At 30.9% G+C, this 26,056-nt stretch overlaps 1 protein-coding gene across 1 annotated transcript; it reads right to left on the reverse strand.

Moving 5' to 3' along the window:
• Positions 1 to 3,813: 3,813 nt before the first annotated feature.
• LOC140057813 (twisted gastrulation protein homolog 1-A-like) lies at positions 3,814 to 20,594 on the reverse strand. The gene is made up of 4 exons (XM_072103559.1): positions 20,445 to 20,594; positions 14,109 to 14,316; positions 9,672 to 9,845; positions 3,814 to 8,940 (listed from the first exon to the last, which is right to left on the reverse strand). Exons 2-4 carry the CDS (start codon positions 14,308 to 14,310, stop codon positions 8,735 to 8,737), a joined length of 582 nt encoding a protein of 193 aa, XP_071959660.1. The 5' UTR covers positions 14,311 to 14,316; positions 20,445 to 20,594; the 3' UTR covers positions 3,814 to 8,734.
• Between the last annotated feature and the right edge of the window lie 5,462 nt (positions 20,595 to 26,056).

A 26,056-nucleotide genomic window follows, 5' to 3' on the forward strand; every position in this document is an offset into this window, starting at 1 on the left:
TCATCCAATTATGTGATGATGTCATCCAATTATGTGGTGATGCCATCCAATTATGTGGTGATGCCATCCAATTATGTGGTGATGTCATCCAATTGTGTGGTGATGTCAACCATTTTCTTTGGTTTTGTTTGTTTTTCATTTATACACATGTATTGTATATAAACATTTAAAATATTTTACTTTTTAGTAATGCATATCAAGGGTCATATCAAATTATTCTGCTGCAGTAAACACTTAAAAAGGTTGCTAAACAATTGCATTAAACGGTAGAAAAGTTTAGTTACTGCAGTAACTGCAGTAGAATCATTTATTTAGTGTGCATATCAAGGGTTTAGGAGTATTATTAAACAGGATTTGTTCTTGTATTTTTTATATTGTAAATTTTTCCTCAAAAACCAATGTTTGCTGGCAAACTTGGTTTCCTCAATTTTTGTGTATTTTTCAAATAAAATTAATTTCTGTAGAAAACACATCTTTTTTTTAGATAAAAGAAATGTTTTTATTAATTTTCTTTTTATCTTTTAATTTTTCTAGTTTATTACACTGTATAAAACACTGTATATAAATGTTTTGAAATTTAGCATGTATGGGCTATGTTTACATGTTCTTGGCTTTCCACTAGAAACTTAGAAGCTTTGACCAATTACAAGCGATGGTTTAAATATTCGCTTGTGATTGATCAAATTAGTTGCGCTTACATCGTTCCATTGCATCCTAGTGGGAACCAAGCATTAAAAATTGCGGTCTATTTGAGTTACATCAGAATTAACAATACAGAGTTCACACAAGCACTTATATCAGATATAACTCAGATATGATTCGGATCACCTTAAGCATAGACAGAAGAAGGGTAACTCTATTGCGTGTGTGAACAGAGCTTTTTGGTTGTTGTTTATGTTTCTGGTATCATGTTTCAAAAATCTTTTTATGTATAGCAATTTTTTTTTCTCTACTTTGTCACTTTGTGTTACTGTATTTATAAAACAGTTTTAAACAGAGTAATATAATAATTTACATTTATTTTGACCTTTTAAGAAGGTTAATTCAGTTTAATTTAAATTTCTACTTGAAATTATTCAAATTAATTTAAATAACCTTTGACCTGTCTTATTTAAAATTATTTTTCCCTGGAAACTAATCACCAGTACTGCTGCATTGATTTCAAACCTTACTGTTTGATTGGTTCCCACTTGGACGCAGCATAAGCGCACCGCAAGTAATTTGACCAATTAAAACTGTTGCTTTTAATAGGGCAAATCATTTGCGTTCAGTGTCTACAAATTTGCGTTGGCCAAATGGGAAACAAACCTTAATGATAAACTGCGTAACGTGGAAAATTTGTCTTTTTATATTTCACAACATATTGGTTGTAAACTTCAAGTTGTCCTATTCTTGTGGATATTGGTGCTACAAATGTTTCTTTTATTAATGTTTCCTTTGCAATAATGCAGGCTTTTTTAAGATAGTAAACAGCGTTCTTTTCGTCTGCTTTTTCTAGAGACAAAATGTTCGTATATTAGTGCCACTTTTATTTATTTTGTTTACAAAATGCTTTTTTTTTATTTTGCAAGTTGATTTGTCTTGTGTTTATTTTCTTGGCATTCATAACTCCACCCCCTCCCCAAATATTGGTAGTTTAAGAATATTAGTAAAATTCCAGAAAATGCATGTGTTATTCCAAAAAGATTCTGTAAAAGTAACATTCCTGTTGATATTTAATTTATTTCTTTAAGAGCATTGGGATTCGGGCTAGTCTTGGCAGCCTTGTATAGCCAGTCCCCAACTGTAAACATTACCATATTTTCGAAAAATGTTTTCATCTGGTTTCTATATTAAATAACTGTATACAATTCTTTACGTTAAACCAGTATAGATACATACGTGTGCAACGTTTGTTGACAACAAGTCGAAACGTTGCACATGTACGTATATATTACTGGTATAATGTAAAAAATTGTATACAGGCATTACCAAATTGTTAGCTCCCCACAATCCTATTTTTGTTATTTTTATTTTATTTTATTCAATCGAAACCAACAGTGATAATTACCGCCACTAACAGGTTAATTATTTTATGTAAGACTAGTTTTTTATTTTTTTATTTATGTCACTAAATTATGTATGGTTGTTACTGGTATACGATCTTGCAAATGAACTTTTAAATATTTGACTGATTTTTAAAAATTTTGATTACTAAAATAAATTTGTTTTCATTTAATTTGGTTGGTACAAACTTGTACACTTTATTGCATCAGTGTGAGAGACGCACATGATAGTTTTGGTTTTGTTTTTAAGAAATAAAAATACTGTTAAGATCACAAGATTTTATATTTGTGTATTTGATTGTTTTCGTTTTGTTGTTCATTTATTTTGTTTCACATTTATATAATATAATACAGTGATAAAATAAAAATATACAAAGCAATGAATGAATGAATGAAAAAATAAATGAATGAAAACGGTCCAGGACAACTGCCATTAAATTTAAATAATAGATTAAATATTAAAATAGCATTTTGGTAAGGTAATGAGAATTTACTTTTGATAATCAGAAGATTCAGTATTTCGGAATATAATTCTCAGGGGAGAATTTACATTTGATAATCTGAATATTCAGTATTTCGGCATATAATCAATATGATGTCATTACAATTTCTCCTAAACTAATTATGTATTGCTGCCCTCTTTAGTTTAGAAATAATTTAAACTTTAGGCAGACTATCTAACTTTCAGAAAAATGTTCCTGAATGAAATTCTGGAAGACCTGCTAAATTGTATTCTTTTCTCCGATAAATACAGGCTTATGGTAACTATTAAAACATTTAATGTATATGTTTGTGATCATAACTACCTAAAGCATCACTTAGAGTTCTTTATTTACGAATTTAGATAAAATAATTCATTATATTAGTGGTTGAATTTTCATAACCAAGATTCAGGCCTAGATTATGAAGTTAGCCTGTCTGGCTCCAGCTCCACACGTGCGCGTACTCTACTAAGTAAGTACTTGGGCTGTGTTGCGGAAGAAATTTTGTCTGCTACTATTGTATCAAATGTTATAACTTCCTGGGTTTTGCCTCTTTAATATTTATATTTAAATTGTTATTTTGTTAACTTTGAAAGAGAAAGAAATAAAGAACATTTTAGTGCCTTCAAATAAATGTCTTATTTTTATTGATAGTTGTGTTGATTGAAATCAACTGATTAATAATTTCCGCTGCAGTTAAACTAGGGCCTAAACTTAGCCTATAAACACAGAACTCAAATTATTTTTAGCTTTGGGAGGTAGAAGTACTGTAATACAAACGTACGTCTCAGTTTGAGATTTCTGAGAACTGCAAAATTCAATTAGTTTAAAATTCAATTTACTCTGTTTTACACCCCTAGGCATTTGCACAATTTGTGGCCCAATTTTAAAGAGTTCAAGCAACAAGGTCATACAATGTCAGCCTAACTAACTAACTTAGAAAGAAAGAAAGAAAGAAACTCAATTGACAATTTATGTAGTAGCATTAGCATATTGTAATAATGTGATTTAGTTTCATAAGGCCTGGTACGGGTAAGAGTTCCTAACATGTGTGACAGACTCCACCTTTTGGCTGAGGGAGAGTCGATCTTCCAAGTGTCGCACTAGAATCAAGGGTTGTATCATCATTATCCTCTTATCAGCACAAACTCATCAACACACGAAAAATGATACTCAGGCAGGATTTGAACTCATGACTTTAGGATTAGTAAGCAAATGTTAATGTATATAACTAAAGTCTGAAAACATTTAAAAAGTCAATTAACAAGTATCCACTGAGCAACAATGTCATTTATTTAATTTTATTTTTTTAGGAATTACTTTCAAGAACAATTTAAAAATACCCTTTGAAATAATGGAACATTCTAGTACTGTAGGTAAGTAATATTGGACCAATCAGGAAAGGTCATTTTATTGACTTTATTTAACAAAACAAACTTCAACACTGAGCTCATGTTTTATATTTTTATTATTTCTTTAAATTAGCAAATAAAACTGAAAATAGAACAAATAAATGAATGCTTTGTAACAAATCTACTACTACTATTATAAATTGCCATGCTAGTTTCTTTGATTTCACCATGAGACAAAAATAAGATTAGTAAACGCTGGTTTTATTCTTAAACAGAGTAAAGACTAAAATATAAAAGGGCCACAATTGTAGGCCTTAGTAACAAACAATGATGAACTATAAGGTACAAAATACTGTAAAGCCACAATTCTTACGGCCTTAAAATTTCTACAGTATTAACTATTTTGCGACCTTCATTTCATGTTTCACGATTTTCATGCGTTCTTGTTTTTCACGTTCGTTGTTCAATTGCAAAAATTAAGGGCGCACACACATTTGGGGCTTTACAGTAGCTGGCGATACTTAACTTTTTACACATACAAACATCTGTAAACTCATTGTATTTAATTTATCATAATTGAAATTGTTAGTCATTCATTTACACCTGGGTTAATAAGATTACAGCAAAAATGAATTGTTATTCAGGAGTTTCTGTTTCAGGAAATTACGCATTATTACAAAAGCTAGTTTCATTTCATACTACCTGAAACCCTGAAACTAAAAAAAAACTCTTTTGTTGTTTAAATTCGTAAGCAGTTCATAACTTAATGTTGCGATTTGATGAATCCATGTGGCCATGTTGATTGGCTAAACATATCAGCCACCCATTGGTCAATTCCAATCAAACTCAACTTTGTATAGTATTCTTTCATGCTATTTATTTAACTTTTTTAAAAAGAAGGGATTCTTTAAGCTTTCGTTAGTTATTTGTAAAAAATTATGCAGTTAAACATTTAAACTTAGTCATTAATAAAAGGAAAAAATTGTTTTGTTACTACATTATATTCACTATAAGTATTTCTGATTAGTATGTTGTAATACTCAATGACAAATAAAATGTTAAAATATCAAAAACTGTGTAATTCATTTTCTCCACTAATTTAGTTTATAAAATAAAATGTATATTTACAGTTATGATAATATATTTGTTTAAAAGCTTTCTATTAATGCAATATACTATTTAAGTAATTTAATATTATTAAATTATTAATTCATCTTTTGTTATTTTTATTTGGTTTGTATTATTATACAGACATGCTCATGCTAAGTACACGCATAAGCTGGACGGAAAACATTTCACACCGTTTTAACTCCTAGCACACAAACATCATCTATTCCTGAAACTTACAGAAAAATAACAGCCAACATTGTTAAAATCCATTCTAAAAAGACTCATTTTTGTTCCCTTATCTTTAGTCTTATCACAATTATTTGTCCCTGAAACATCTTAAAAAAATAATAACCCTCAAAAGATCCTTCAATTTGATATTTTAATTTTATTTTTATTCAATAAAATGTTAATATGTTTTTCTGTTTTAAATAATTAGGAACTGATGTCATATTGAATGTCAGCACTTTTTGTCCTCATTACTTATAAACTGTTTTTTATTTTCATTTCGAAATAATTGAAGTAAAAGCAGGAACAAACATTAACTTACATCGAAGTGGTCAATAATTCTAGATATTTAACATTCTTTGGATGAATTTTTAACCCTGATACATTTTGGAATAGATAGAAAGTAAAGAAAAGATTTCGAAAATTGAATTAGCCGAGATTTCCGGATTAAATTGTACCAAAACAAAAAGTATTTGTTAATCTAAATATAACTAGGTATGACCGATAAGAAAGAACTTAGAGTTCCCAAAAGAGTATGACTAATCATAACAAAGACAAATTGTAATTTATTAAGACTTGACATACCACAAAATATTCATTAGTCAACTTTTAAGTACTTGCTTAATAAAGTACCGTTTTGGGAATATCACTACCATATTTGGGAATATCACTACCATATTTGGGAATATCACTACCATATTTGGGAATATCACTACCATATTTGGGAATATCACTACCATATTTGGGAATATCACTACCATATTTGGGAATATCACTACCATATTTGGGAATATCACTACCATATTTGGGCACATCACACTTGTTTGATGGTGTAGACAGTGCTTTATTTAGAAGCTTGTGATCGAAAGGTCACTTTTTATTTCATCAACCGGCTTTTTAAATGTCAAAACAATATAGTGACGTCCCATGGTATTAGTAGAAAATAGTTAGGATCACAATATTTCTTGGTATTCAGACGCACTTAATCTATTGGCTTAAAACGCAGGTAAGTTCATAATTCTATTGAAATATCTTAGATGGATATATTTAGATATTGGCGAGCATTCTCAGTATGAAATAATTACTTTGTCATTAGTTTTATTTTGAAATTTGATTTTGCCGAACAAACAACTTTTGGCTTTTTGCTAAATACACACAAACGTACTAAATCCGACTTAAACAGTGATGTAGCCACAAGAAATAAAGTAGTGCAGTTGTCGCAATAATAGGGAGCAATCTTTCTTCAAGCCACTGAGTTGTCAAAGTTGTGAAAAAGTGGTCAGGTTGACCGTACCGGTGGCTATGGCCCAGTGTAAAGTACTTGTGCATTTGCAAATATTTTACCTGTGCTGATATTTTGATGATATAAAAAAATAAATAAAATATTGAATTTATGATGTGTTATACTGCATTGCTTTCAATATATAATATACTTGAGTTATGAAAGGCTAGAACAGCTTATTTCTCTAAATAATGTTGTTTACGATTTCTTTTAAAGTCTGCAAAACTGCAAAAACAAAATGTTTTTATGTTTCTTATATTATTATATGCAATAGTTTGTTCAAAAGTAAATCATCCCTAGGCCAATGTATCCCGGTAATTTGATATGTAGAACAAGTATAACCGTGCAACCTTCTCCCTGACCCCAGGGAAGTTTTCCTAATTGAAACTAATATAACACCAGACAAATGTCATTCCAAAGTTGTTCATATCGTACCAATTACACATTTATACTCATGGGTGAGAGTAAGTTTACTTATCCAAGTCCACAATATGACCAATGCTACCATTTAAATAGTTGTTTGGAAAAAACATCGTTCGTTGATCCAACATTTCCAATCATTGTTGAAATTATGACTATACCATTTTTACATTTATGAAATTGGACCATACCATTTTGACACTTATCATATTTGATTCAGGACTTGCACATTTAGTATTGTGTTTTCTTGAATACTTAATATGTTATTTAAAAAGTTACTACACAACAAATGTTAAACATATTGAATAAAAAAAACCAGATTTTTAGATGTTTCCAAATCGAATACTCCATTTGGCAAAATAAAGCAACTCTCTAATGAGTGAGGCAATGGTAAGTAGAAGAACAGTTGAGCTCAGATGAAAGGAAAAAAGAGCTCTTCTCCTACCATCTTCATCAACAATAATTTAATGAATATAAAAAAATATTAAATTACCAAGAACCTTACAAATCGTTGAATTTTATTATAGTAAGATTATGATATATTTTGTTATTTTTAGAAGTCTTAAAGTTGAGACATACTAGAGACAGTATTCCTAGACAGTTTATAACACAAAACTCCAAACAAAATTACTACAAAATCGTCAACGGACTATTTATAACTTATTGTAAATGAGTATCACAAAGTTGTGTCGCTCTCTGTGATCGTTACGATTCAATAATTGAATCATATTAACTAGAGGTTTTTATTTGATGAAATCTACATAATTTGACAAAAAGTGATTAAATTGTAATGCAATTTAAAGTCTTCAAGATTATTCAATTTGGTACAAGTCATGTTGAGATGTAAAGGTCAAATGTCATCACATATTATCCCATTTTACACAAAGGAATTTTCCACTATGCTTTTGATGATGAATGCAAAGATTTGCTAAAAATCATCTTCTGTTTTACTCCAATAATATCAAGCTTTTGTTTTGGGAGAAATGAGACATTTTATACAAAATATTAATCAGTGTATGCATATAATCCCAGAATACACCATTGTGTTGCTATAGTGATAGATAGGGCAAAGAAGAAACATATTGAACGATTCAATTCAAGCAAAAGTTGTTCTTGTTCGTGATTACTAACAGCTTGATAAGTTGCCTCATCTTGTATTGTGGATAGCAAAGGCTAAAAACTATACATGAAAAGTTGCATGTCTACCAACCTGCATAGGATGTGGTTTAATTTATTCTAATAATGTCGTTATGGCCATTTTTTGGAAAGAGAAAAAATTGTGCAGCCGATAAAAAGCCAGGATATGACACCATACTGAACACTGATGCAAATCGTTTGCCTTATTAGTCAAAAATATGAAGAGTGGCATTTTAAATCTAATCTAAAAGTATATCTGGATAGTCAAGATTTTTTTTTGCTGATAAATTTTATTTCAATTTCATAAATGTAGAAAGAATCACTTTCTAAAACCCTGACAGAACTTTTGTGAGATGATTAAGGACAATTTTTGGTATTCATTTTCCTAACTATTATAATAAATACATGCGGTTTCAGATCATATAAAAGACCAGATCACTTTACAAAAGTTTTGGTTTCATTAAAATTTACAACATTAGAAGCATGGTAGAATATTTAAAATATAATCTAACAACTCATACAACGACAGGAATATAAATTATACAAAAGTTATCATAAACACCACTAATAAAGTATCTTAACTTTAAGTAATCTTAAATCTTAATTAAATACTTTACTTAACAGCTGCCACCATATTATTCAATTTCTTTTGCAAAATTTCCAAGTAAGCGTAAATCTTCTTCAAACTCCACATTCCCTGCAATGAGGATAGTTTTTCCCGTAGCTTTCACACGTATGACCCATACACTCGCAGCACGCATTATGGAACCACCTGGCCCGACTAGCGCCCATCGTTGAGCAAGCTCGTTCGCACTTTTCTTGTGATAAACAATCGTCAAAGAACGTGACTACACAGGTTCTGTTTGACAACTCTGCAAACTCCACACCTAAAAAAACACAACAATATACATAAGCACTACTATGGATATAATATGTGTAAAGCTGTCTACACTATCAAACATTTTGTGATATATTACTGTACCATATTTGGGCACATCACACCTTTTTTGTCAAACTAGTTTGATAGTGTGGACAGAGATTAACTTATTATTTGTCAGTATGTTGGTGCATTAAGAATGTTGGTATTTAATGTACAAGCTCTGGTTTACATGGTGTACAAATTGTTGTACTCAGTTTCTCATATTTGATGAAAAACCATTTCCAGTTCTTTACTTATTTCATATTTTCCTTTCAATTTTACCAAATGTTTTCTTCATCATGTTTCAATCAATGTGACATTTTATGAATGAATATATTGTTGGCAGTCTACTCATGTTTATAATGTAGTCCCACTGTGCAGTAACCTGCCATTCAGTTTATCAAACAGTATCTATAAAATGCAGTTGCTTGTAAGTAATGTAGTCCCACTGTGCAGTAACCTGCCATTCAGTTTATCAAACAGTATCTATAAAATGCAGTTGCTTGTAAGTAATATAGTCCCACTGTGCAGTAACCTGCCATTCAGTTTATCAAACAGTATCTATAAAATGCAGTTGCTTGTAAGTTTTATTGGTCTATTATATTCTTTTATATACACCTAAATACATTCCTGTCATTTGATTGGACGATTGTGGGTCACATGGCGTGCAATAGTACTATTACATTTTTAAAAACTAACCTTTTGGTCTATAGAACTCCTCTTCTACTGGCATTTGTTGGACAGAGATACGCAGCTTTGGATTGTTGGCAAAACCTGTCAAGGCATCAAACAGTGATGGTATGCTGGAGTCAATATCCATCACGGTGCTTTTTGTATGGTATGGCCTGTGTGTGTTGTTATGTTTACATAAACCTGAAAAACATAAGTATAAAATATAGAATATAGAAAGTATTGGAAAAAGAGTTATCAGTTATTATCACCTTAAATACTTCGGTGTCAATCAAGGACTTAAGAAGATTGGGAAAGCTCTCAAAAAAATATGTAAAAGCAGCAGCTATGAATGATAGAATATAGAAAGTGTTGGAAAACAGTTATTTTAAAAATCTGTATTTTAGTTAAATGTCAATTTAGCAATACCCGTAAAATAGGCCACATGCAACTAAATACGGTCACTGAATGTGGCTAAAAAAAACAGTAAAAGTTGTAAAAACATCCATAATAAGAACAGAACAGTTACAAAATATTTCACAATCTACTGTACTGTAATAATAGGTTATGACTTTTTACCAAATAAATTCTATTTTTATCACAAGATCAGTAGCAACATTTATTAAAGATGAATCAATTTCTCATACGTAACAAAACTATTCTAATAAAGAAAGTATATTGAATAGTCTAAAAATGCCATAAACAATATGCATCAGAAGGACGTAGTAAAATAGCTTAATGAGTTTTTCAATACAACATCTTTATTTGATTAAGGACACGATATCAATATAAAATTTGAACCATAGGGATTACAATACAGGAAAGACTCAATCTTATAAGGGGAAGTTGTTCAACGACCTTGCTTGTGAATTTTTTACCCAGCTTGTTGAAACTGTCGACTGGTGGCTTGCTTAAACGTGACCCAGGTAAAGTGGTACAATGATTTCCTCATTAGGTTCTACCTTTCCCCTGTATCACCCACTAACGTACAACAACCAACCACTCATTAATTATGTTAGTGGGTGATACTTCCCCTCCCCCTTCTTTATGAATACTGTTTTAATATTTGTTCCTGTTGAAAATGCACATGGTATTATATTATGGTAAATAAGGTATTTAAAGTTTGGAGTGTGCAGTATCATGTGACCCAGCTATATTATTTTTTTTCACTATTTCCTTACTACGCCTCATCTTACTCTTACTTCTATATAAACACTATTTTATAAAATCACTTTTGTGAGAATTAACTCGGCTATGATTACGTGCTATTAGTCTTTTAAACTTTTTCATGGTTTTGTTAATTATAAATCAAGAACTTTTGTAAAATCCAGCACTTTTGAAAATTGCCAGTTCCTCAGCAGAAAGTCTGTGATAACAGATCACTGTGCTCATCTTCTAAACCTGATTAACAAGCACCTGTTGCAGCCAGGCCATTGATAATAAAAAATAGGAAACTTCTTCGGAAGCTTGCTTTCAACGGACCTCTATGACAACTAGTTGCTAGGATACCAACTGTCCCCTGATAATGGTCAATTTAAATTTCATTGTGTTTGCTTGGGCTCAGAATGACCTGATGCTTCTATTGTGTTTTTTTAGAAAGAAAATGAAACTACTGTTTTACAACTTAAAGTTAAAAGTGGTAAATTTGAACATTTGTTCCAAATGATTTCAAGTATTTTACTCATTAGCAGTTGGACTCTAATACTGATTTTCTAATTAAAACATTCTACTAGCATAGATTTGTTTATAAGCTATGTATTGATTTTCTTAAAAAATACAAAAAATCATACAGGACTGAACTGTTGTTCTATGACAGGCTGGACACACTAAATCTCTGCCTACACTATCAAACTAGTGTGATGTGTCCAAATATGGTAGTGATATGCTTAAAATGGTAGTGATATGACATAATGTTTGATAGTGTAAGAATTAAACAACAAACATTGTACTATTAATTTTGCAATATATTGACATACAAGTGACCAGTGACACTTCAATTTAGTGACCCACTTCAACATTTTCAAATCATAGTTTGTCACACAAACTGATAAGTTTCTTCTTAATGTTATGTGACTATATTCATTATGATGTGGTCAGCAAGTCTGTCATGATCATGGTGTGGAAATGGATAAAGTAAATTATTTTAGTTTTTTTCAACTTCGGGCTATCATTTGACTTGTTCTACCATGATAGTCCTACTTTTGTATACTTACAGTATTTCACTAAAAAATAAATCTATGTCCATTGTTAAAGCTTATAGTATAGGACACTTCTTGCTATTAGTATTGTACTCATTTATTTCAAAACAAAATTGAATGATAAGCCAGGGTAGTTTTTCTCACAACATGTACTTAATTCATTTCATGCCTAATCAATCAATTTCAAATGATGCCACATCAACAGGAAACAAATTTGTCAAACTTTCCATAAAAGTTAACATCCATTCTAATTGAATATCTAGGTCAGAGAGTGGGAATTATTTATATAAACGCCACCACCTGCCTTCCCACAATTACTGTACATTTCCATCTGTACCCCAACCACTAACGCACATTCGTGGTTGATTGTTAGGTTAGTGGGTAAAACACCATCTGTATTAAAGTCTCCATGCTTTAACAAAACTTTATCTACAGAATAGAAGGAAAGAATTTATCTAGATTACTGTAGTAATTCATTGTGTTTACTCTGTTCCTGCAGTTATTTGGCTTCTTTGGTACTGATACTGTACATGGTTTATTGAATTTCTACATTGAATCATTTCTAAAATTATACGTTACTGTATAGTTTGCAGTAAACAAATGTAGTTTACTGCAGTAACTGCAGTAGAATAATTTTGACATGACCCCTGTTAATTTCAACTCCTTACCATACTTTACTTTATATACTGAATTTAGTCTGTGCTCAAAACTTGATTTCCGTTGGATTTAAAATAATATAATTATAAAATATAAATGTAATAACTTTCACTTTTGAGGTTTTTAAAGGAATACTGTACTCTTAAAAGGCATTAATACTGTTAGATCGTAACATATAGCTTGCCTATGCGTCCTCAGGGTATATGTACTAGGAGGTGTTTGCACCTTTTATAATTCAATCTTGAAACGTGTGAAATTAAATTAATATCTTTGGACATTGGGACATTTATCGACATGTGTTTTTTATACCCATTGAAAAATCTTAGGACTAGGACTATATATTCATTTAAATATAAGATTTCTGAGCTTTTTGTCACTTGTTTTTACATTAACTTCTTCTTCCCGGCAGCAGGTTATATTGTAAATATAAATGCACCCTGACACCTACCCTAATTTTAATTGTAGGCCTAATTCAGATAAAAATTACATTTTCTGAATGACATGTGTTAAATAATTTACTTGCTCTGGTTGGTTAATTTTTTGCCAACATGATTTAATCTTTATCACTTCAGACCCACTTTATTCAGACTCTACGTGCATAATTCCAATCTTTTGAAAGTACTGTAGCTGGGAAGCAGCTAATTGTGAATTGATTAAGACTTAAAGAATCCGCTGTTACTAATGAATGCCACAAGCATTCAGCTAGTGTGGTGAAAGATACTTCCGTTCTTAAATTCATTCAATTCCCAAAATCCAAATGAGAACAAGTGATGATTTGATGAATAGTTCAAAAGTAATACCATTACAAATTAATTTAATCAAGGGAAATACCTAATTCCTAAATGATTATCATCAACTTTGATATACAAAGAGTTCTTTCATTGGATGGTAGATTTCTAAACAAGAATTTTGATTCAATAGTATTAGAATTTATTAGTACTTGGACAAAAATTCATTAGTAGTTAGACAAAAATTCTTTTGTACTTAGACCAAAATTAATTTTTTACTTGGACCAAAATTCATTTATAAATTGACTAAAATTCACTTGTACTTAGACTAAACTTCTTTTCTACTTATACAAAAATTCATTTGTACTTAAACCAAAATTATATGAAAGATTTAGGACTTGAACCCAGGACTGAGATCGATAAGCAAGCATGTTAACACCAGTGTTATTTTTTTGTCAAGAGGTATGTGATTCAGGATATACTTAATTTGTTAAGTTCCTGTTATTTAAGTCAGTTTAATGAAGCATTGACTTGAACTTACAGATGATAAGCTTTATGATGTTCAATAAGAAATTGACAATCAATCAATTACCAGAGTCCTTATTTCTACTAATTTTAGGTTTTTATTGTGTAGTATTTCATATCTTTAATTTTTTTGAGATAGAAATAATTAATTATTAAATCTTTGTTTGTATACCCTTAATTTTGACAATCAATTTTATTTTAAGAATTAACAGAACAAAATTCATCCTCAAAATCAATGCATTTCACTAAAATGTTCTTTTGTTGGTTGACTTGCCTGTACATAATCATTTAATATCCTTCATTACATCTCGTCGGGCTAGCAAAGAATATGATTTATAATAATAAAAAAATATACTTACCCACACAGTCACAGCAGTCAAAATATTCTTCCCCCAAACATTTAGTACAATTTTCACAGCAACTACAATTACCCATAATGCATTTGCCACACGCACCCATCAATTGGCATTTTGTTACTGTTGGTGCACAATTCTCATTACATGACAACACAACGTAAATCAACGCTGTTACTATTATGCCTACTAACATATACGGCTTCATTGTTACCTGCAAAAGAAAACAAATGTTATAATGTAAAAATACAGAAAAACAGAAGGTTTACAGATGTTATGCATAAGTTTGCTGTTTTTATTGGGTTAGGAGATGTATATTACAATGAAATTGTGGGACAATAAAAACAACATAGACTTTGTATCTATATCACTGTTTTTGTCAATAATTAGCCTTTTTCTATTTTACTTTTATATGTTCTTTGATACCGGTAAGCTCTTATTAATCATGGCAATGCTCCACAGTACATTGTCTTTAATTTAGTGCAACCAGTAAAATTCCTACTGAATATTCATTAGTAGTTTTTTAACATGCAAAGTATATTAATTGGATTATTTAATTTTAAAAAGTAACACAAAATTATAAAAATAATAACATTTAACAAAAAATATGTTACAGAGTAGATAGATTCTGAATTAAAAAACAAAGTTTTTTTTATCAAATATCCCATTTATTTTGTGCCATTTTGTTGTGGCTTGATATAGTATTTGTCTACAATTGTTAAGTAGCTAATTTAATGTCTTTTGAATTTTACCAGAAGGGTAGGATACCGATAGGTGTTCTCCCATTAAAACAATATAAAGATAGAACAAACAAATTGCATACAGTATTTTTTTCATATTTTTTGTGTAGACATTATTGTGCTCACCTTTGACCTGCCTGAATTTTCCTCAGGGGAAATGGGTGGTAGTGTATGGGTAAAAGTATACCCTGATGGAAGGTGGGGAAATCAGAGGATAAAGTGGGATACAAAAACAAATCTTGTGTCACTCCATTTTTACTGTTTGAAAGTTTGGTAGAAACCTCAATCCTTTTATAAAAACAGCTTATGAATATTCATCAGCTGATTAGTTTTGAAAGACATTAAATTTATAGTTAATAATGTTAATGGTTCGAGTTGTTAATATTATGACTGACAGACAGGTAAAATATGTTTACATGTAAGAATTTGTTTTCACGACGATACATGTAGAAAGCTAATCATACCTTTAAGAACAAATATGACACTTATTTTATGCAATTATGTTCTTGCTTTATAAAGGATCTATGTACTATTGTAAATTTGCTTATTAAATTTCTTAGGAATTTTACCAGAAGGGTAGAACACCGTCAGGTGCTACCCAACTATACTATAAAAATAGAAGTTAAACATGTTTTGTAAACATAATGTTAGTGTTTATATGAATATTACTGTATTACTTTGTGGTGGACAAAACATTTTTCTTAAATTGTTGTTGTTTTGGAATTATTGTGATAATTTAAAACAAGGTTTTTTGTGTGCTAATAAGTAGGATATTACTATTTCCAATATTAACTAAACTAAAAAAGCAATTGCAGTGTGTTTTTCATAGGACAATTCATTGTGAAAAGGATACCACTTTAATTTAATGACTTTCATGTGGTTAGTAATTTTCCAAATAGTTGTAAAAAGGAAATTGAAGTAGATCATGCATGGATAATTGGCAAATCTCAATTCAACAGATTTCAATCCTTTCTTCCATCTAAGTTGTTGTCTTAAGAAGTAGAAAGTTTAATTTCTGTTCATTGTTCATCATAATGTGTGAAAGCGCATTAAATAGGTGTTCCTCAAAAAAGGTAACTTACACAAAAATTCTCTGTATATTAATAACATTATGCCGGTTGAGAGAGGCAAGAATTTGACTTCAATTTTTTACTCAAACTGTTTTCTTCTGGTATTTAAATGCTCTTATTTTCTATTTGTTTATATTTTTAGTTTTTGTCTCAAACTAAATATTCATGTGGATTTAATTGCTATTCATAAACATGGTACCTGTTGTTACCAAAATAAATCCTTCATTAAACTAGATTCCATAATTAGTATTTTTTGGACATGTAAATCTTATATAATAATTTCAATGGACTTATTTTTAATTACGATAGACATACTTTTAATCACAAATATGATGACATTTATTTTATGCAATTATGTTCTTGCTTTATAAAGGATCTATGTACAATTGTAAAGTTGCTTAATAAATTTCTTAGGAATTTTACCAGAAGGGTAGAACACCATCAGGTGCTATCCAAAAATTGAATAAAAATAGAATAAATATTTTTAGTAATATCATATTCTCATTGTGAGTTAAACACTAGTGTTCCAGACCACAGTTATACTGTACCGTAGCATGAAAAACTGTATTCTCAACTATGTTTTCTTTTGGAAACGCATGGTGTACTACAAACTTATTTAATTTACCCTTTAGTCATCGTAGCTACTTTCGATAACAGTATCATGTTCCTGGTGACAAGTTTTGAACACACAACCTTTGTGTATTTCAACATTTTAAAATGTTGCAATTTTATATCCAGAGTTCCATCCCATTCTGATTGCTTTTCATCAAAGCCTTCGTATCACATTTCACTTTTCACTAACAACATGTGGAGCGTTCCCCAATTAGTTACAGAAACTGTCAGAACCACTTAGGCGGACACATTGTTAAACTTTTTGATTGGTTGATGGATAATATACAAGAAATAAGCCAAATCATTGCTTTATGGTGCTTGCTAGTAATTTGAGTTTGATCTTAAGTCTGCTCCTGTTGGGTTATAGTCCCAAGGGGCTTGTTATTTGAGCAGAATCTATAGCAATTAGCCAACCTTGTAAACTTAAAACTTGATGAAAGGAGTGCTTATTGTTGAAATGTACCAGCCATCTTGTAGCAATTAGTTATTAATGGTGTTTTAGGGTTATAAGATCACAAGTTAGCACATGCTCAGACACCATTAAGATCTTACAATCATTTATTGTTCCTGTAATTCCATGGTCATTAACAAAAAGCAATGTACCCATGTCAATAGAGAAATCAAAATGTCATCACCAACTAACAAACTGCTGTTAATAAAACTGATTTACTGCAAGTTCACCTTTAAGTATGTGCTTGAATTGACTGGCTGATGATTGGTAAAATTCAACAAGCGAAGGTTTTGTTTTTGTTCTTGTTCGTATACCGTTTGAGAGTGATGTAACACTTTGTAATTTCATTTATCTGTTTTTGTATATCTCAGAGCAAGTAATTTCTATGTATGTAATGTAAAGTAATTTCTATGTATGTAATGTAAAGTAATTTTCCACTGATGAATGAGTGAATAAAGTATTGCTATAAATATTCTTTAAAAAATCATTACAAAGTAACAAAAAAGGTAGGGATACAGCATAATAAACCAGGTTGTTAATTAACACATGGTATTACTACCTGTACAGTACGTTAAAATACAACTAAACTTAATCCTATGCTTTGGAGTAATAAGGAAACCATCAAGTACGTACTTGCGTTCTTGAGCTTCCATTTCATACAACGCATTAGAATCAAACATAACACCTGTAAGTAATGCTGGCAATGAGAATACTCAAGAGGACGATGTTGAAATCAGATACTAGAACTTGTCTACTTTATTCAGGTTGTTCACCTTTCATTCTTTTTTTACCACTGCCCTTAGCGTTTAAATAAAAAGGTTTAATGCGAAAACGAAACTATTAGGTTAACATGATTCCTCCAGTGACAATGTGAAAGAAAACATAATGGATACAACCAATGTTGAAAGTTGAATTTATGAGTTATCTAATGACACTGTTATGTTGGATTACTATGTACTACAACATGAAAAACATTTGAAAGTTAACATCATTTTTCAATAGATACAGTAACATTAATGTTTTTACCCACCATAATCTTATTTATATTGTTAAACAAAATGGTTGATGAAACATCGAAGAAAGAACAATAATTAAAACTGTTACATCAAAAAGTTGATCGACGACGTTTTTTCTAAGATTGTTTATTTTACTTTTGCTGTCTTTAATAAACTTGTTTAATTCATGCAAGAAAGTAATTTGTAAAAGTAAGTAATTTGTAAGTACAATAGCAATCAATTAACAGTTGTTTATATGTTGTTGGATGACACATAGTGAACTTGTTGCATTTATCACTAATAACAAGCCCACACACAGATCAATGAAAAGCATAATTAATGTTAAAGCCCCATTCCCTACGTTTTTTAGATCTAATTTAAGATCACAAACTATATTTAATGTAAAAATAATACTATAAGGTCCTATTGCGATAACTTTTTTCGTCTTTAAACGGTTAAAAATGTGAAAAATAAGTCGATTTTAATAATTATAGCGGCCCGCTATAAATCCCAAAATGCATTGCGCGCGGATTGATATTGTTGTTTTTCACCTGTAATTCGCCCACTTTTCGATCGATCGTGAGGCCAAAACAAATGGAAGACTCCCAACTTTTCAGCGAAAATATCGGGTTTTCCCCAATTTGTATCAACGGAGTCTGGCAAAAATAGAAAGACAATTAATGCAGCAACTATACAACGTCAGGCTAGGTATATAGCTAGCGTACGATGTTCGTACGTTACCGATGTTTACCAGCTAGGCCTAAAAAACTAAGCTTAGCCAGGCTAGGCCTAAGACCGTCCACGAGAGGTCGATCGCCGCGAGCTACTTAGGTAGTGCATTGTTTCTCACTTTTTATCATAATTTACCATAAAACGTACATTTAAGACAAGGAATGACATGGTTTAATGTTTTTAAAGTGATATATATGTATTATTTTCCAAAAAACGTCCAAAATTGCAGGGAAGGGGTCTTTAAACAATAGGCAAAGATAAAGTCAAACCAAACCAACATGGCCCATGTTGATAAGGCTGTTTTTGTACTTTCAAACACAGGTGCAAACAATTATATGAAATGTCCAAATATGGCAGGTCACTAAAAATCGGTCACTTTCAAAGCATGACCTGAGTCCCACGAGCTACAAAAACCAAAGGGTGGTCAAGAAGCGGGTGTCTGACCAAATTAAAATGTTTCCTTAAATTATCTATTCAAACTCGTTTATATTTAACAGAAAAACCACTTCAAAGAGCATGTGTTCTGGTGCACTTTTGTTTCAGGTTAATATTTGGTTTTTGTCAATCTATTCAAGTACTGTAAACATGGGACTATTTCATGTTCAACTTCTACAGTATAAAAGAAATTCAAAATTACATTTATTTTCTTCAAAAAAATTCATAACATTACACATCATATTCATATAACTTTTCACATTGTCAAAAAAAGTAAATTAAATAAATCATAGGTGAATCTAAGAAGAGGCTAACTTCCCCTCCTCCCCACACTATGTTTTGAACGCTGCAATGCATAAGGTCAGCACTTCATTTTACAATTGTTAGGCCCTCTAACCCTTCCCCTATTTCAAAATCCTCTGGTAATACATTAATAATAACAGATAAGCCTGCCTTTGTGAAATCATCACATTAAACAATCTTACATCTGTTTCCGATAAAAAGGCCCAAGGTTCTGTTGCTTCAACTGGGAATATTATCAACCAACATGTTAACTGAAGCCACGAGGTTTGAAAGTTTTATGCTATTACGTCACACAATTCTATTGGTTTCTCCTGATTTAATCTGTTCATTGATTTCACACATGGGTCTCGTGGGAGCAGACTAGGAGGTATATCCTGAATTATTCAATTCATTTTTCCTGCAGATCAAAACATGATCATAGGCAAATCATAATGTGTTCAACATTGCCTTATTGACCTCGTTTAGTTTGTTTTTATGATTTAATTTTAGGACCATGTTACAATTTATCTGAATTTATATATGGTACGTTTTTTTCTTGTAGACTTTTTCCTTTTTTTTTAACCGGATGATTTAAAGAAAGAATAAACAGTTAAACTTAATCAATCATCCAGAGGATCTTGATCACCATAATTAAATTGCAAGTAAATAAAATTGTGTATAAAAAATATAAAAACAAAGATTTAATATTGCGGGAGGGGTTAGGTGGAGGGGTAAAAATAGGTTTATAAAACAAGAAATACCACTTTCAACAATGAAAATGTTGAAAATAGGTGCTATACTATCAGAAACTTAAAATACCTGAAATAGGCTGATTCCCTACAATAATAGTTCCTGTATTATTTTATTTTAATATTTATCAAATCAAATATCCAACAGTAACAATTTAATTAAATTAAAAAAAATATTCCAAAACAATAACATGAGCAACACATGTTTACAATCACATTATCAATGTTTTTACAGTATACATATATGTCATATTAAAACTGTTAAAACATACTTACGATCAAGATACTATATTCCAAGAGAGTTGTCAAATATTTTTTTTTTAATGTATAATAATCCAATTTATAAAAATCCCAACAGAAGAAGCGATAGAAATCAGTGGTCAAGTGTTTCAGGTACTTTTCATTGTGATGATATCATCACTAAGTTTTTTGGCTTACTAACAACGAAAGTGAAATGACACTGTCTTACCTCAACTAGACTCTTCCATTAGTTATGTAGGGGAGTTAAAATATTGTACACTACAATACCAAGTCATTCAGACTCTTGCATTAGTTAATATTAAATTATATTAATTAGAACTTTTTTATTAGTTGTTAGATTGATTTAATAGCAAAAAAGCACTTGATTAGGAACTGAATTTATCTCAAGCTATTCAGACTATTCCATTAGTTGTTCAGGGGGAGTTTCTATAGAAGCAGTAACGTAGTAATAAGAGATCGGTAACAGCCACAGGATCAATCCAAAATAATTAAATTAGTAAAGTGTGAATTATACGTTATTCACTTCATCCTATTTCTCAACATTCTGATTACAACCTTTGACAAGACCTTTACAATTGAAATTAATTGCTGTAGAAATTAATCTATATAACAACTCCTTTTGCTGAACCCATTAATGACGCTTTTTGTGGTTAAAAACTGATTCTCAAGGGGAAATAGTTTTAAAAGGAACTTTATAATTAATAGAAATAAAAGTTATTGTTAATATTTGACCTTACTCAATAATATTTTCAAGATTGATGTATTTTTAACACACTTCAAAAATGTCAATCGCAGGAAACTGATTTGTTTATCTTTCTATTTTAGCAATTTAAAGAGCAATTTGCAATATCATCAGAGTAATGAAATAATAAACACAATACAAACAAGCAAACATAATAGATTGTAATACATGAATTAGCAAATGTAGAGTGACATTTCATGATTATATACATGAATAATCTAAATGTCCATAAGTAAATACATTTTGTGTAGTTAGCAATAATACTTTATTATTTATTCAAAGATTCAGTGAAATTATGATAGTGACGGCACTTTAGCGGTGAGTTGTGGTGAACACTACTGTAGGATTGCGCTCTCTCACTTTGAAGCTAAATGAACTACATTTTGAATATTGTTAACAGACTATATTGTTATCAATCTACGTGACTTCAAATGTCAACTGGTATGTTGTATACAATCAAGTCTTGTCTAGTAAATTAAGGCATCGAGCCCGGCATCGAGACTTGTAGTATTATTAGATTTCCAAACATAGCTATAGCAGCTGGTTACCAATGCAGCTGGTTTGAGAACAGATAATCTACTGATTGTTTGTATTTACCATAATGCTACAAAAATGTGTTTTAATAGATTACACATGTTATTAAAGTGTCTACTAATTAGAAATGAGCCCACCTCCATTGAGTTGGTCAAGAGGGCAAAAAAACATAAACATTATTCAAAATAGGTAGGCAAGAGTATGTAATTTTATCCAACTTTGTCAATCCTAAATTGGTCAATGCCAATGAATTATGATATAAGAAAACTAAAACATTTTATAAAGCAAGTTTTGATGTACTGTACATAGTAACGAGTTGCATTAAATGTATTGGATACATAGGTCTCCAATATTCTTATGCAGTATAGTTGAAATATGTCTGGACATTCAGAAAAAGTATATACATAAAGCATGTAATCAATGACATACAGACAACATGATGGAAGCTTTCAAGTAAATTAATCCTGTCAGCTACTTTCATCACAACAACATTAATATGTTTATCTTTTAATAAATAAGCTTGAAATGAAAACTAAACACATCACTTAAATAAGTTGATATATTTTAAAATATCTGTACTTTTTAAAAATTAAATCATTACATAATGGTAGTAATCTTTCTATTTTAATATTTTTCAATAGACCAACCTTTTTTTTAATGATTATACAGTAATGGTAGTAATCTTTCTACTTTATATTTTGCAATTGTTTACTTTAGTCTCAAAACATCCCACACAGTGGTACAAAAAAGACTCTTAAATTAAATAATACCTAACAAACATATAAGGATCTGTCATTAACACATAATGTTTCAGACAACATTCACAGTTCTATGGTGTAGGCAGCATTACAGCAACTTCTTATGGTGTAGGCTGCAATTTCAACCTAATTGTAGTGTATGATATAAGCAACATAAAATCAAACGTTTATAACCTTTGAATCAAATCCAAGATTTTATGGTCTTATGGCGCCTCAACATGTAAATTGATATTATGTTGACAGCCTCTGAGTACATACTGTTCTACTTCATACGCTGATGCTATGTTTAGTAATGTTCCCCTAAGGATATCATACAACATGATGTCGGTTAGGACACATGCCAACATTAATGTTACTGTCTTTCTAGGATGTTATAGGTACAGATCATAAGTGATTGTATTTCCTATAGGCTCCTGGTGTTCATTACAGCAGCATTTTATCGGTTGTCTTTGTTTGAGAATGTTTTAAAATGATGTCTTAAACATGTTATTAATCCTGTTAGTCATGAGCTATCCTAGGTATTTCATACTTCTGTTATAATACAATATAAGTGATTACCCTATATAGATTACAATCATATTAAGAGCATTAATGTTCTGTATAAAAAGATATACTGATAGTTTGTGCATGGAGGTTTAATAAGTATACCTCCATGGTTTGTGTGTTGAGGATCCTGCATTTAATGGCAAACCCATTCATTTAGACAAAAATACAATGTCGAGGCTTAAATGCAACAAAACATATCTGAAATAATGCCAGAATAATATATAAGGATAAGATGAAGCTTGGAAAAGATAAATTTACTTACTTATGGTATTATTCCAAATGTAATATTCTGTATATGAAATATACTTGAAATACAGTTATATGTTCAATGTAGCCCTTGTTGATTTCATTCACAACATATAATGTCCTACTGTAGGCCCACTGTACTGTCTATAGAGAATATCCTTGAAAGAAGTAATTGTCAAGTTTCAACCAATCACAGGCTTCAAAACAGACAGTTTAAGTGCTGGGTGGGTAATCCCTTTGAAAAGGATATTCACACTTTATTGATAAAGCTTCTTTTCTAATAAGGGAATGACAATGGCAGGTGTAGATGGGAGGAGGGTTGTAAAAGGAGTGAGAGTCATCTGAAATTCAAGGGTGTATCTATGAAATGAGTAGGAAATGTGTGGGTGACTGTCTGGGGTGGGGGGGGGGGGGGGGGGGGGGTGGGGGGAGGGCGTTTAACACATTTATGATGATGTTGTAACTTTAAAAGAATGTACCATTTGTAAAAAGTGTATGTAATATTTATTATGCAAAACACAAACAATTGACAAAATGAAATATTAGTAGTATAAGATAAAGATATTATTTGTGAAAGTTATGCTATAATATACAGATAAAACATTTATAATTCATTTTGAATTTATTACTACTTGTTTGTAACAAAAATTGTTGTAAAATTAAAACTAATTCAAACTTCTTATTTTAAAATCTGAAAAGGCAAATACATTTTCAACAGATTTCCGATTATTTAAGTTGTTGAAAGACAGTTTTAAGTAGGCGACTGTATTATCCACAAGCCTCACCTTTGCTAAAATACAACATGTAGAATAATCTATTTGTCCATATCCAAGACTGACTTGGAGGTTTTGTCTGTGCTTAACTATCATACTCATATGACTGAGTATTTAAGTTTCTGACTCATTTTAAGAAAGTTATTATAAACTTAAACTTTCTGTCATAAATAAATCATCATATGTTTGTACATCTTTTAACACTAATATTTATGACAGAACCTTGTTGAGTTTTAGCAATATAAATATAAAGAGTTGATTGATTATTTTATGATTTATTAATAATGATTGATAGAGGAGTGATTGATTGATTGACAGCTGCAATTGAATGACATTGTATTCCAGTGTGTTTGTATATTGAAAACATAAAGCGAGAAATATTTGCAATTATTACTTTCAACGAACTCTACTTTCCATGCTGTTGAATCGAGCAGGGGTCATGAAACACACGGCCAGTCTGTGGTTCTTTTTTGGCCAGCCTGTGGTCCTAATTTTATAGGATAAATTTAAACACAAGATTTATGGTATTGCTAACGCAATCCAAGTATCCTACCCCTACAGTAATTTTCCCTAACTTTCCTAGTACCTAATCCCAATGTAACATACTCTGTCATTATTCACTAATGTTTGATAATGTTTGATATCAATACTTTAAACCTTTTAAGGAAATTTCCTAGTACCCAATCCCTGTGGAACGTACTCTGTCATTACAGTAATGTTTGATAATGTTTGATATTGATACTTTAAAACTTTTAGGAAATTGGTTATAAGTGTGTTAAACTGCTGTCACTTAAAATGCATCACTCATTCATCAAATTTGAAATAATGATGGAAAAGTTTCACTTTCTGATTTTCAACGAAACCATTTTAAATCCCTCGTTTCCCAAATAATAACTTGTATACTTACTTTTTCTCTTGGTGCAAGTTATTCCCTTGACTACGACGACGGAATAGCACCTCACTCCCTTGACTACGACGACGGAATAGCACCTCACTCCCTTGACTACGACGACGGAATAGCACCTCACTCCCTTGACTACGACGACGGAATAGCACCTCACTCCCTTGACTACGACGACGGAATAGCACCTCACTCCCTTGACTACGACGACGGAATAGCACCTCACTCCCTTGACTACGACGACGGAATAGCACCTCACGTCCAGCTGTGTAAATCAATCTTATATATTGTCAAATTTAATGTGAACATTTGTTGATGTCTTAAAAGAATTGGCCCAGTTAGTTTGAAGTTCAGCTGGAGTCGATATGGTTACATTCTAGATGTACTATAAGTAAGTTGTCAACTCCAATGTAGTATCGCAGTTTAAAATGTGATTATGGAAAGGATTCATTACACAATATTTAACTTAAATCATGTCTGGTTGAATTAGATTTCAGTATATTGTTTGGCTCATTGAGTAAAACAGATTAAATAGTAGAAAGATGTTGGACTGTATTTTATTTTTCACATCAAAAGGTGAAGGTGATCAGAGTTCTCATTTTTGTTTTGTTTGTTGGACATCTGGTTTAAGAAAATCATCACAATTTTTATTTCAACACCAACTCCTTTTTCTTTCGCTATAATCTTCTCTTTCTGATGAAATCTCCACTTGCTTCCGCTTCCGGACTTTATTTTCTGTTCATATCTACTTGTGCTATCTTTTGCCAGGAGTAGTCATTTGGGACGAACACGCTAACTTGACCAAATGTGACCTGGCCTGGAAAATATTGGCAATAACACAAGCAGCTTTGCTACACACACATTTTATGTATTCATTCAAAAAATGTAATAACTACGTATAAAGTGGAACCCTTTTTAGAGTACATCTTCGAGACTCAACAAGTTTCCCTTTAATAGGGTGTCCACTGAATTGACCATAGTTTTGTCCTCCATTAGTTTCAAGTGTTTTATTAATAGGGTTGTCCCCTGAACTGGCCATAGTATTAAAACATATTGCCCTCCATTCATTTCACAGGAAAGTGTCCCATAAATAGTGGTGTCCTCTGAATAGGGGTGTCCCAAAGGCA

Source organism: Antedon mediterranea, chromosome 8 (genome assembly GCF_964355755.1).
Source record: "Antedon mediterranea chromosome 8, ecAntMedi1.1, whole genome shotgun sequence".
Classification (NCBI taxonomy): domain Eukaryota; kingdom Metazoa; phylum Echinodermata; class Crinoidea; order Comatulida; family Antedonidae; genus Antedon; species Antedon mediterranea.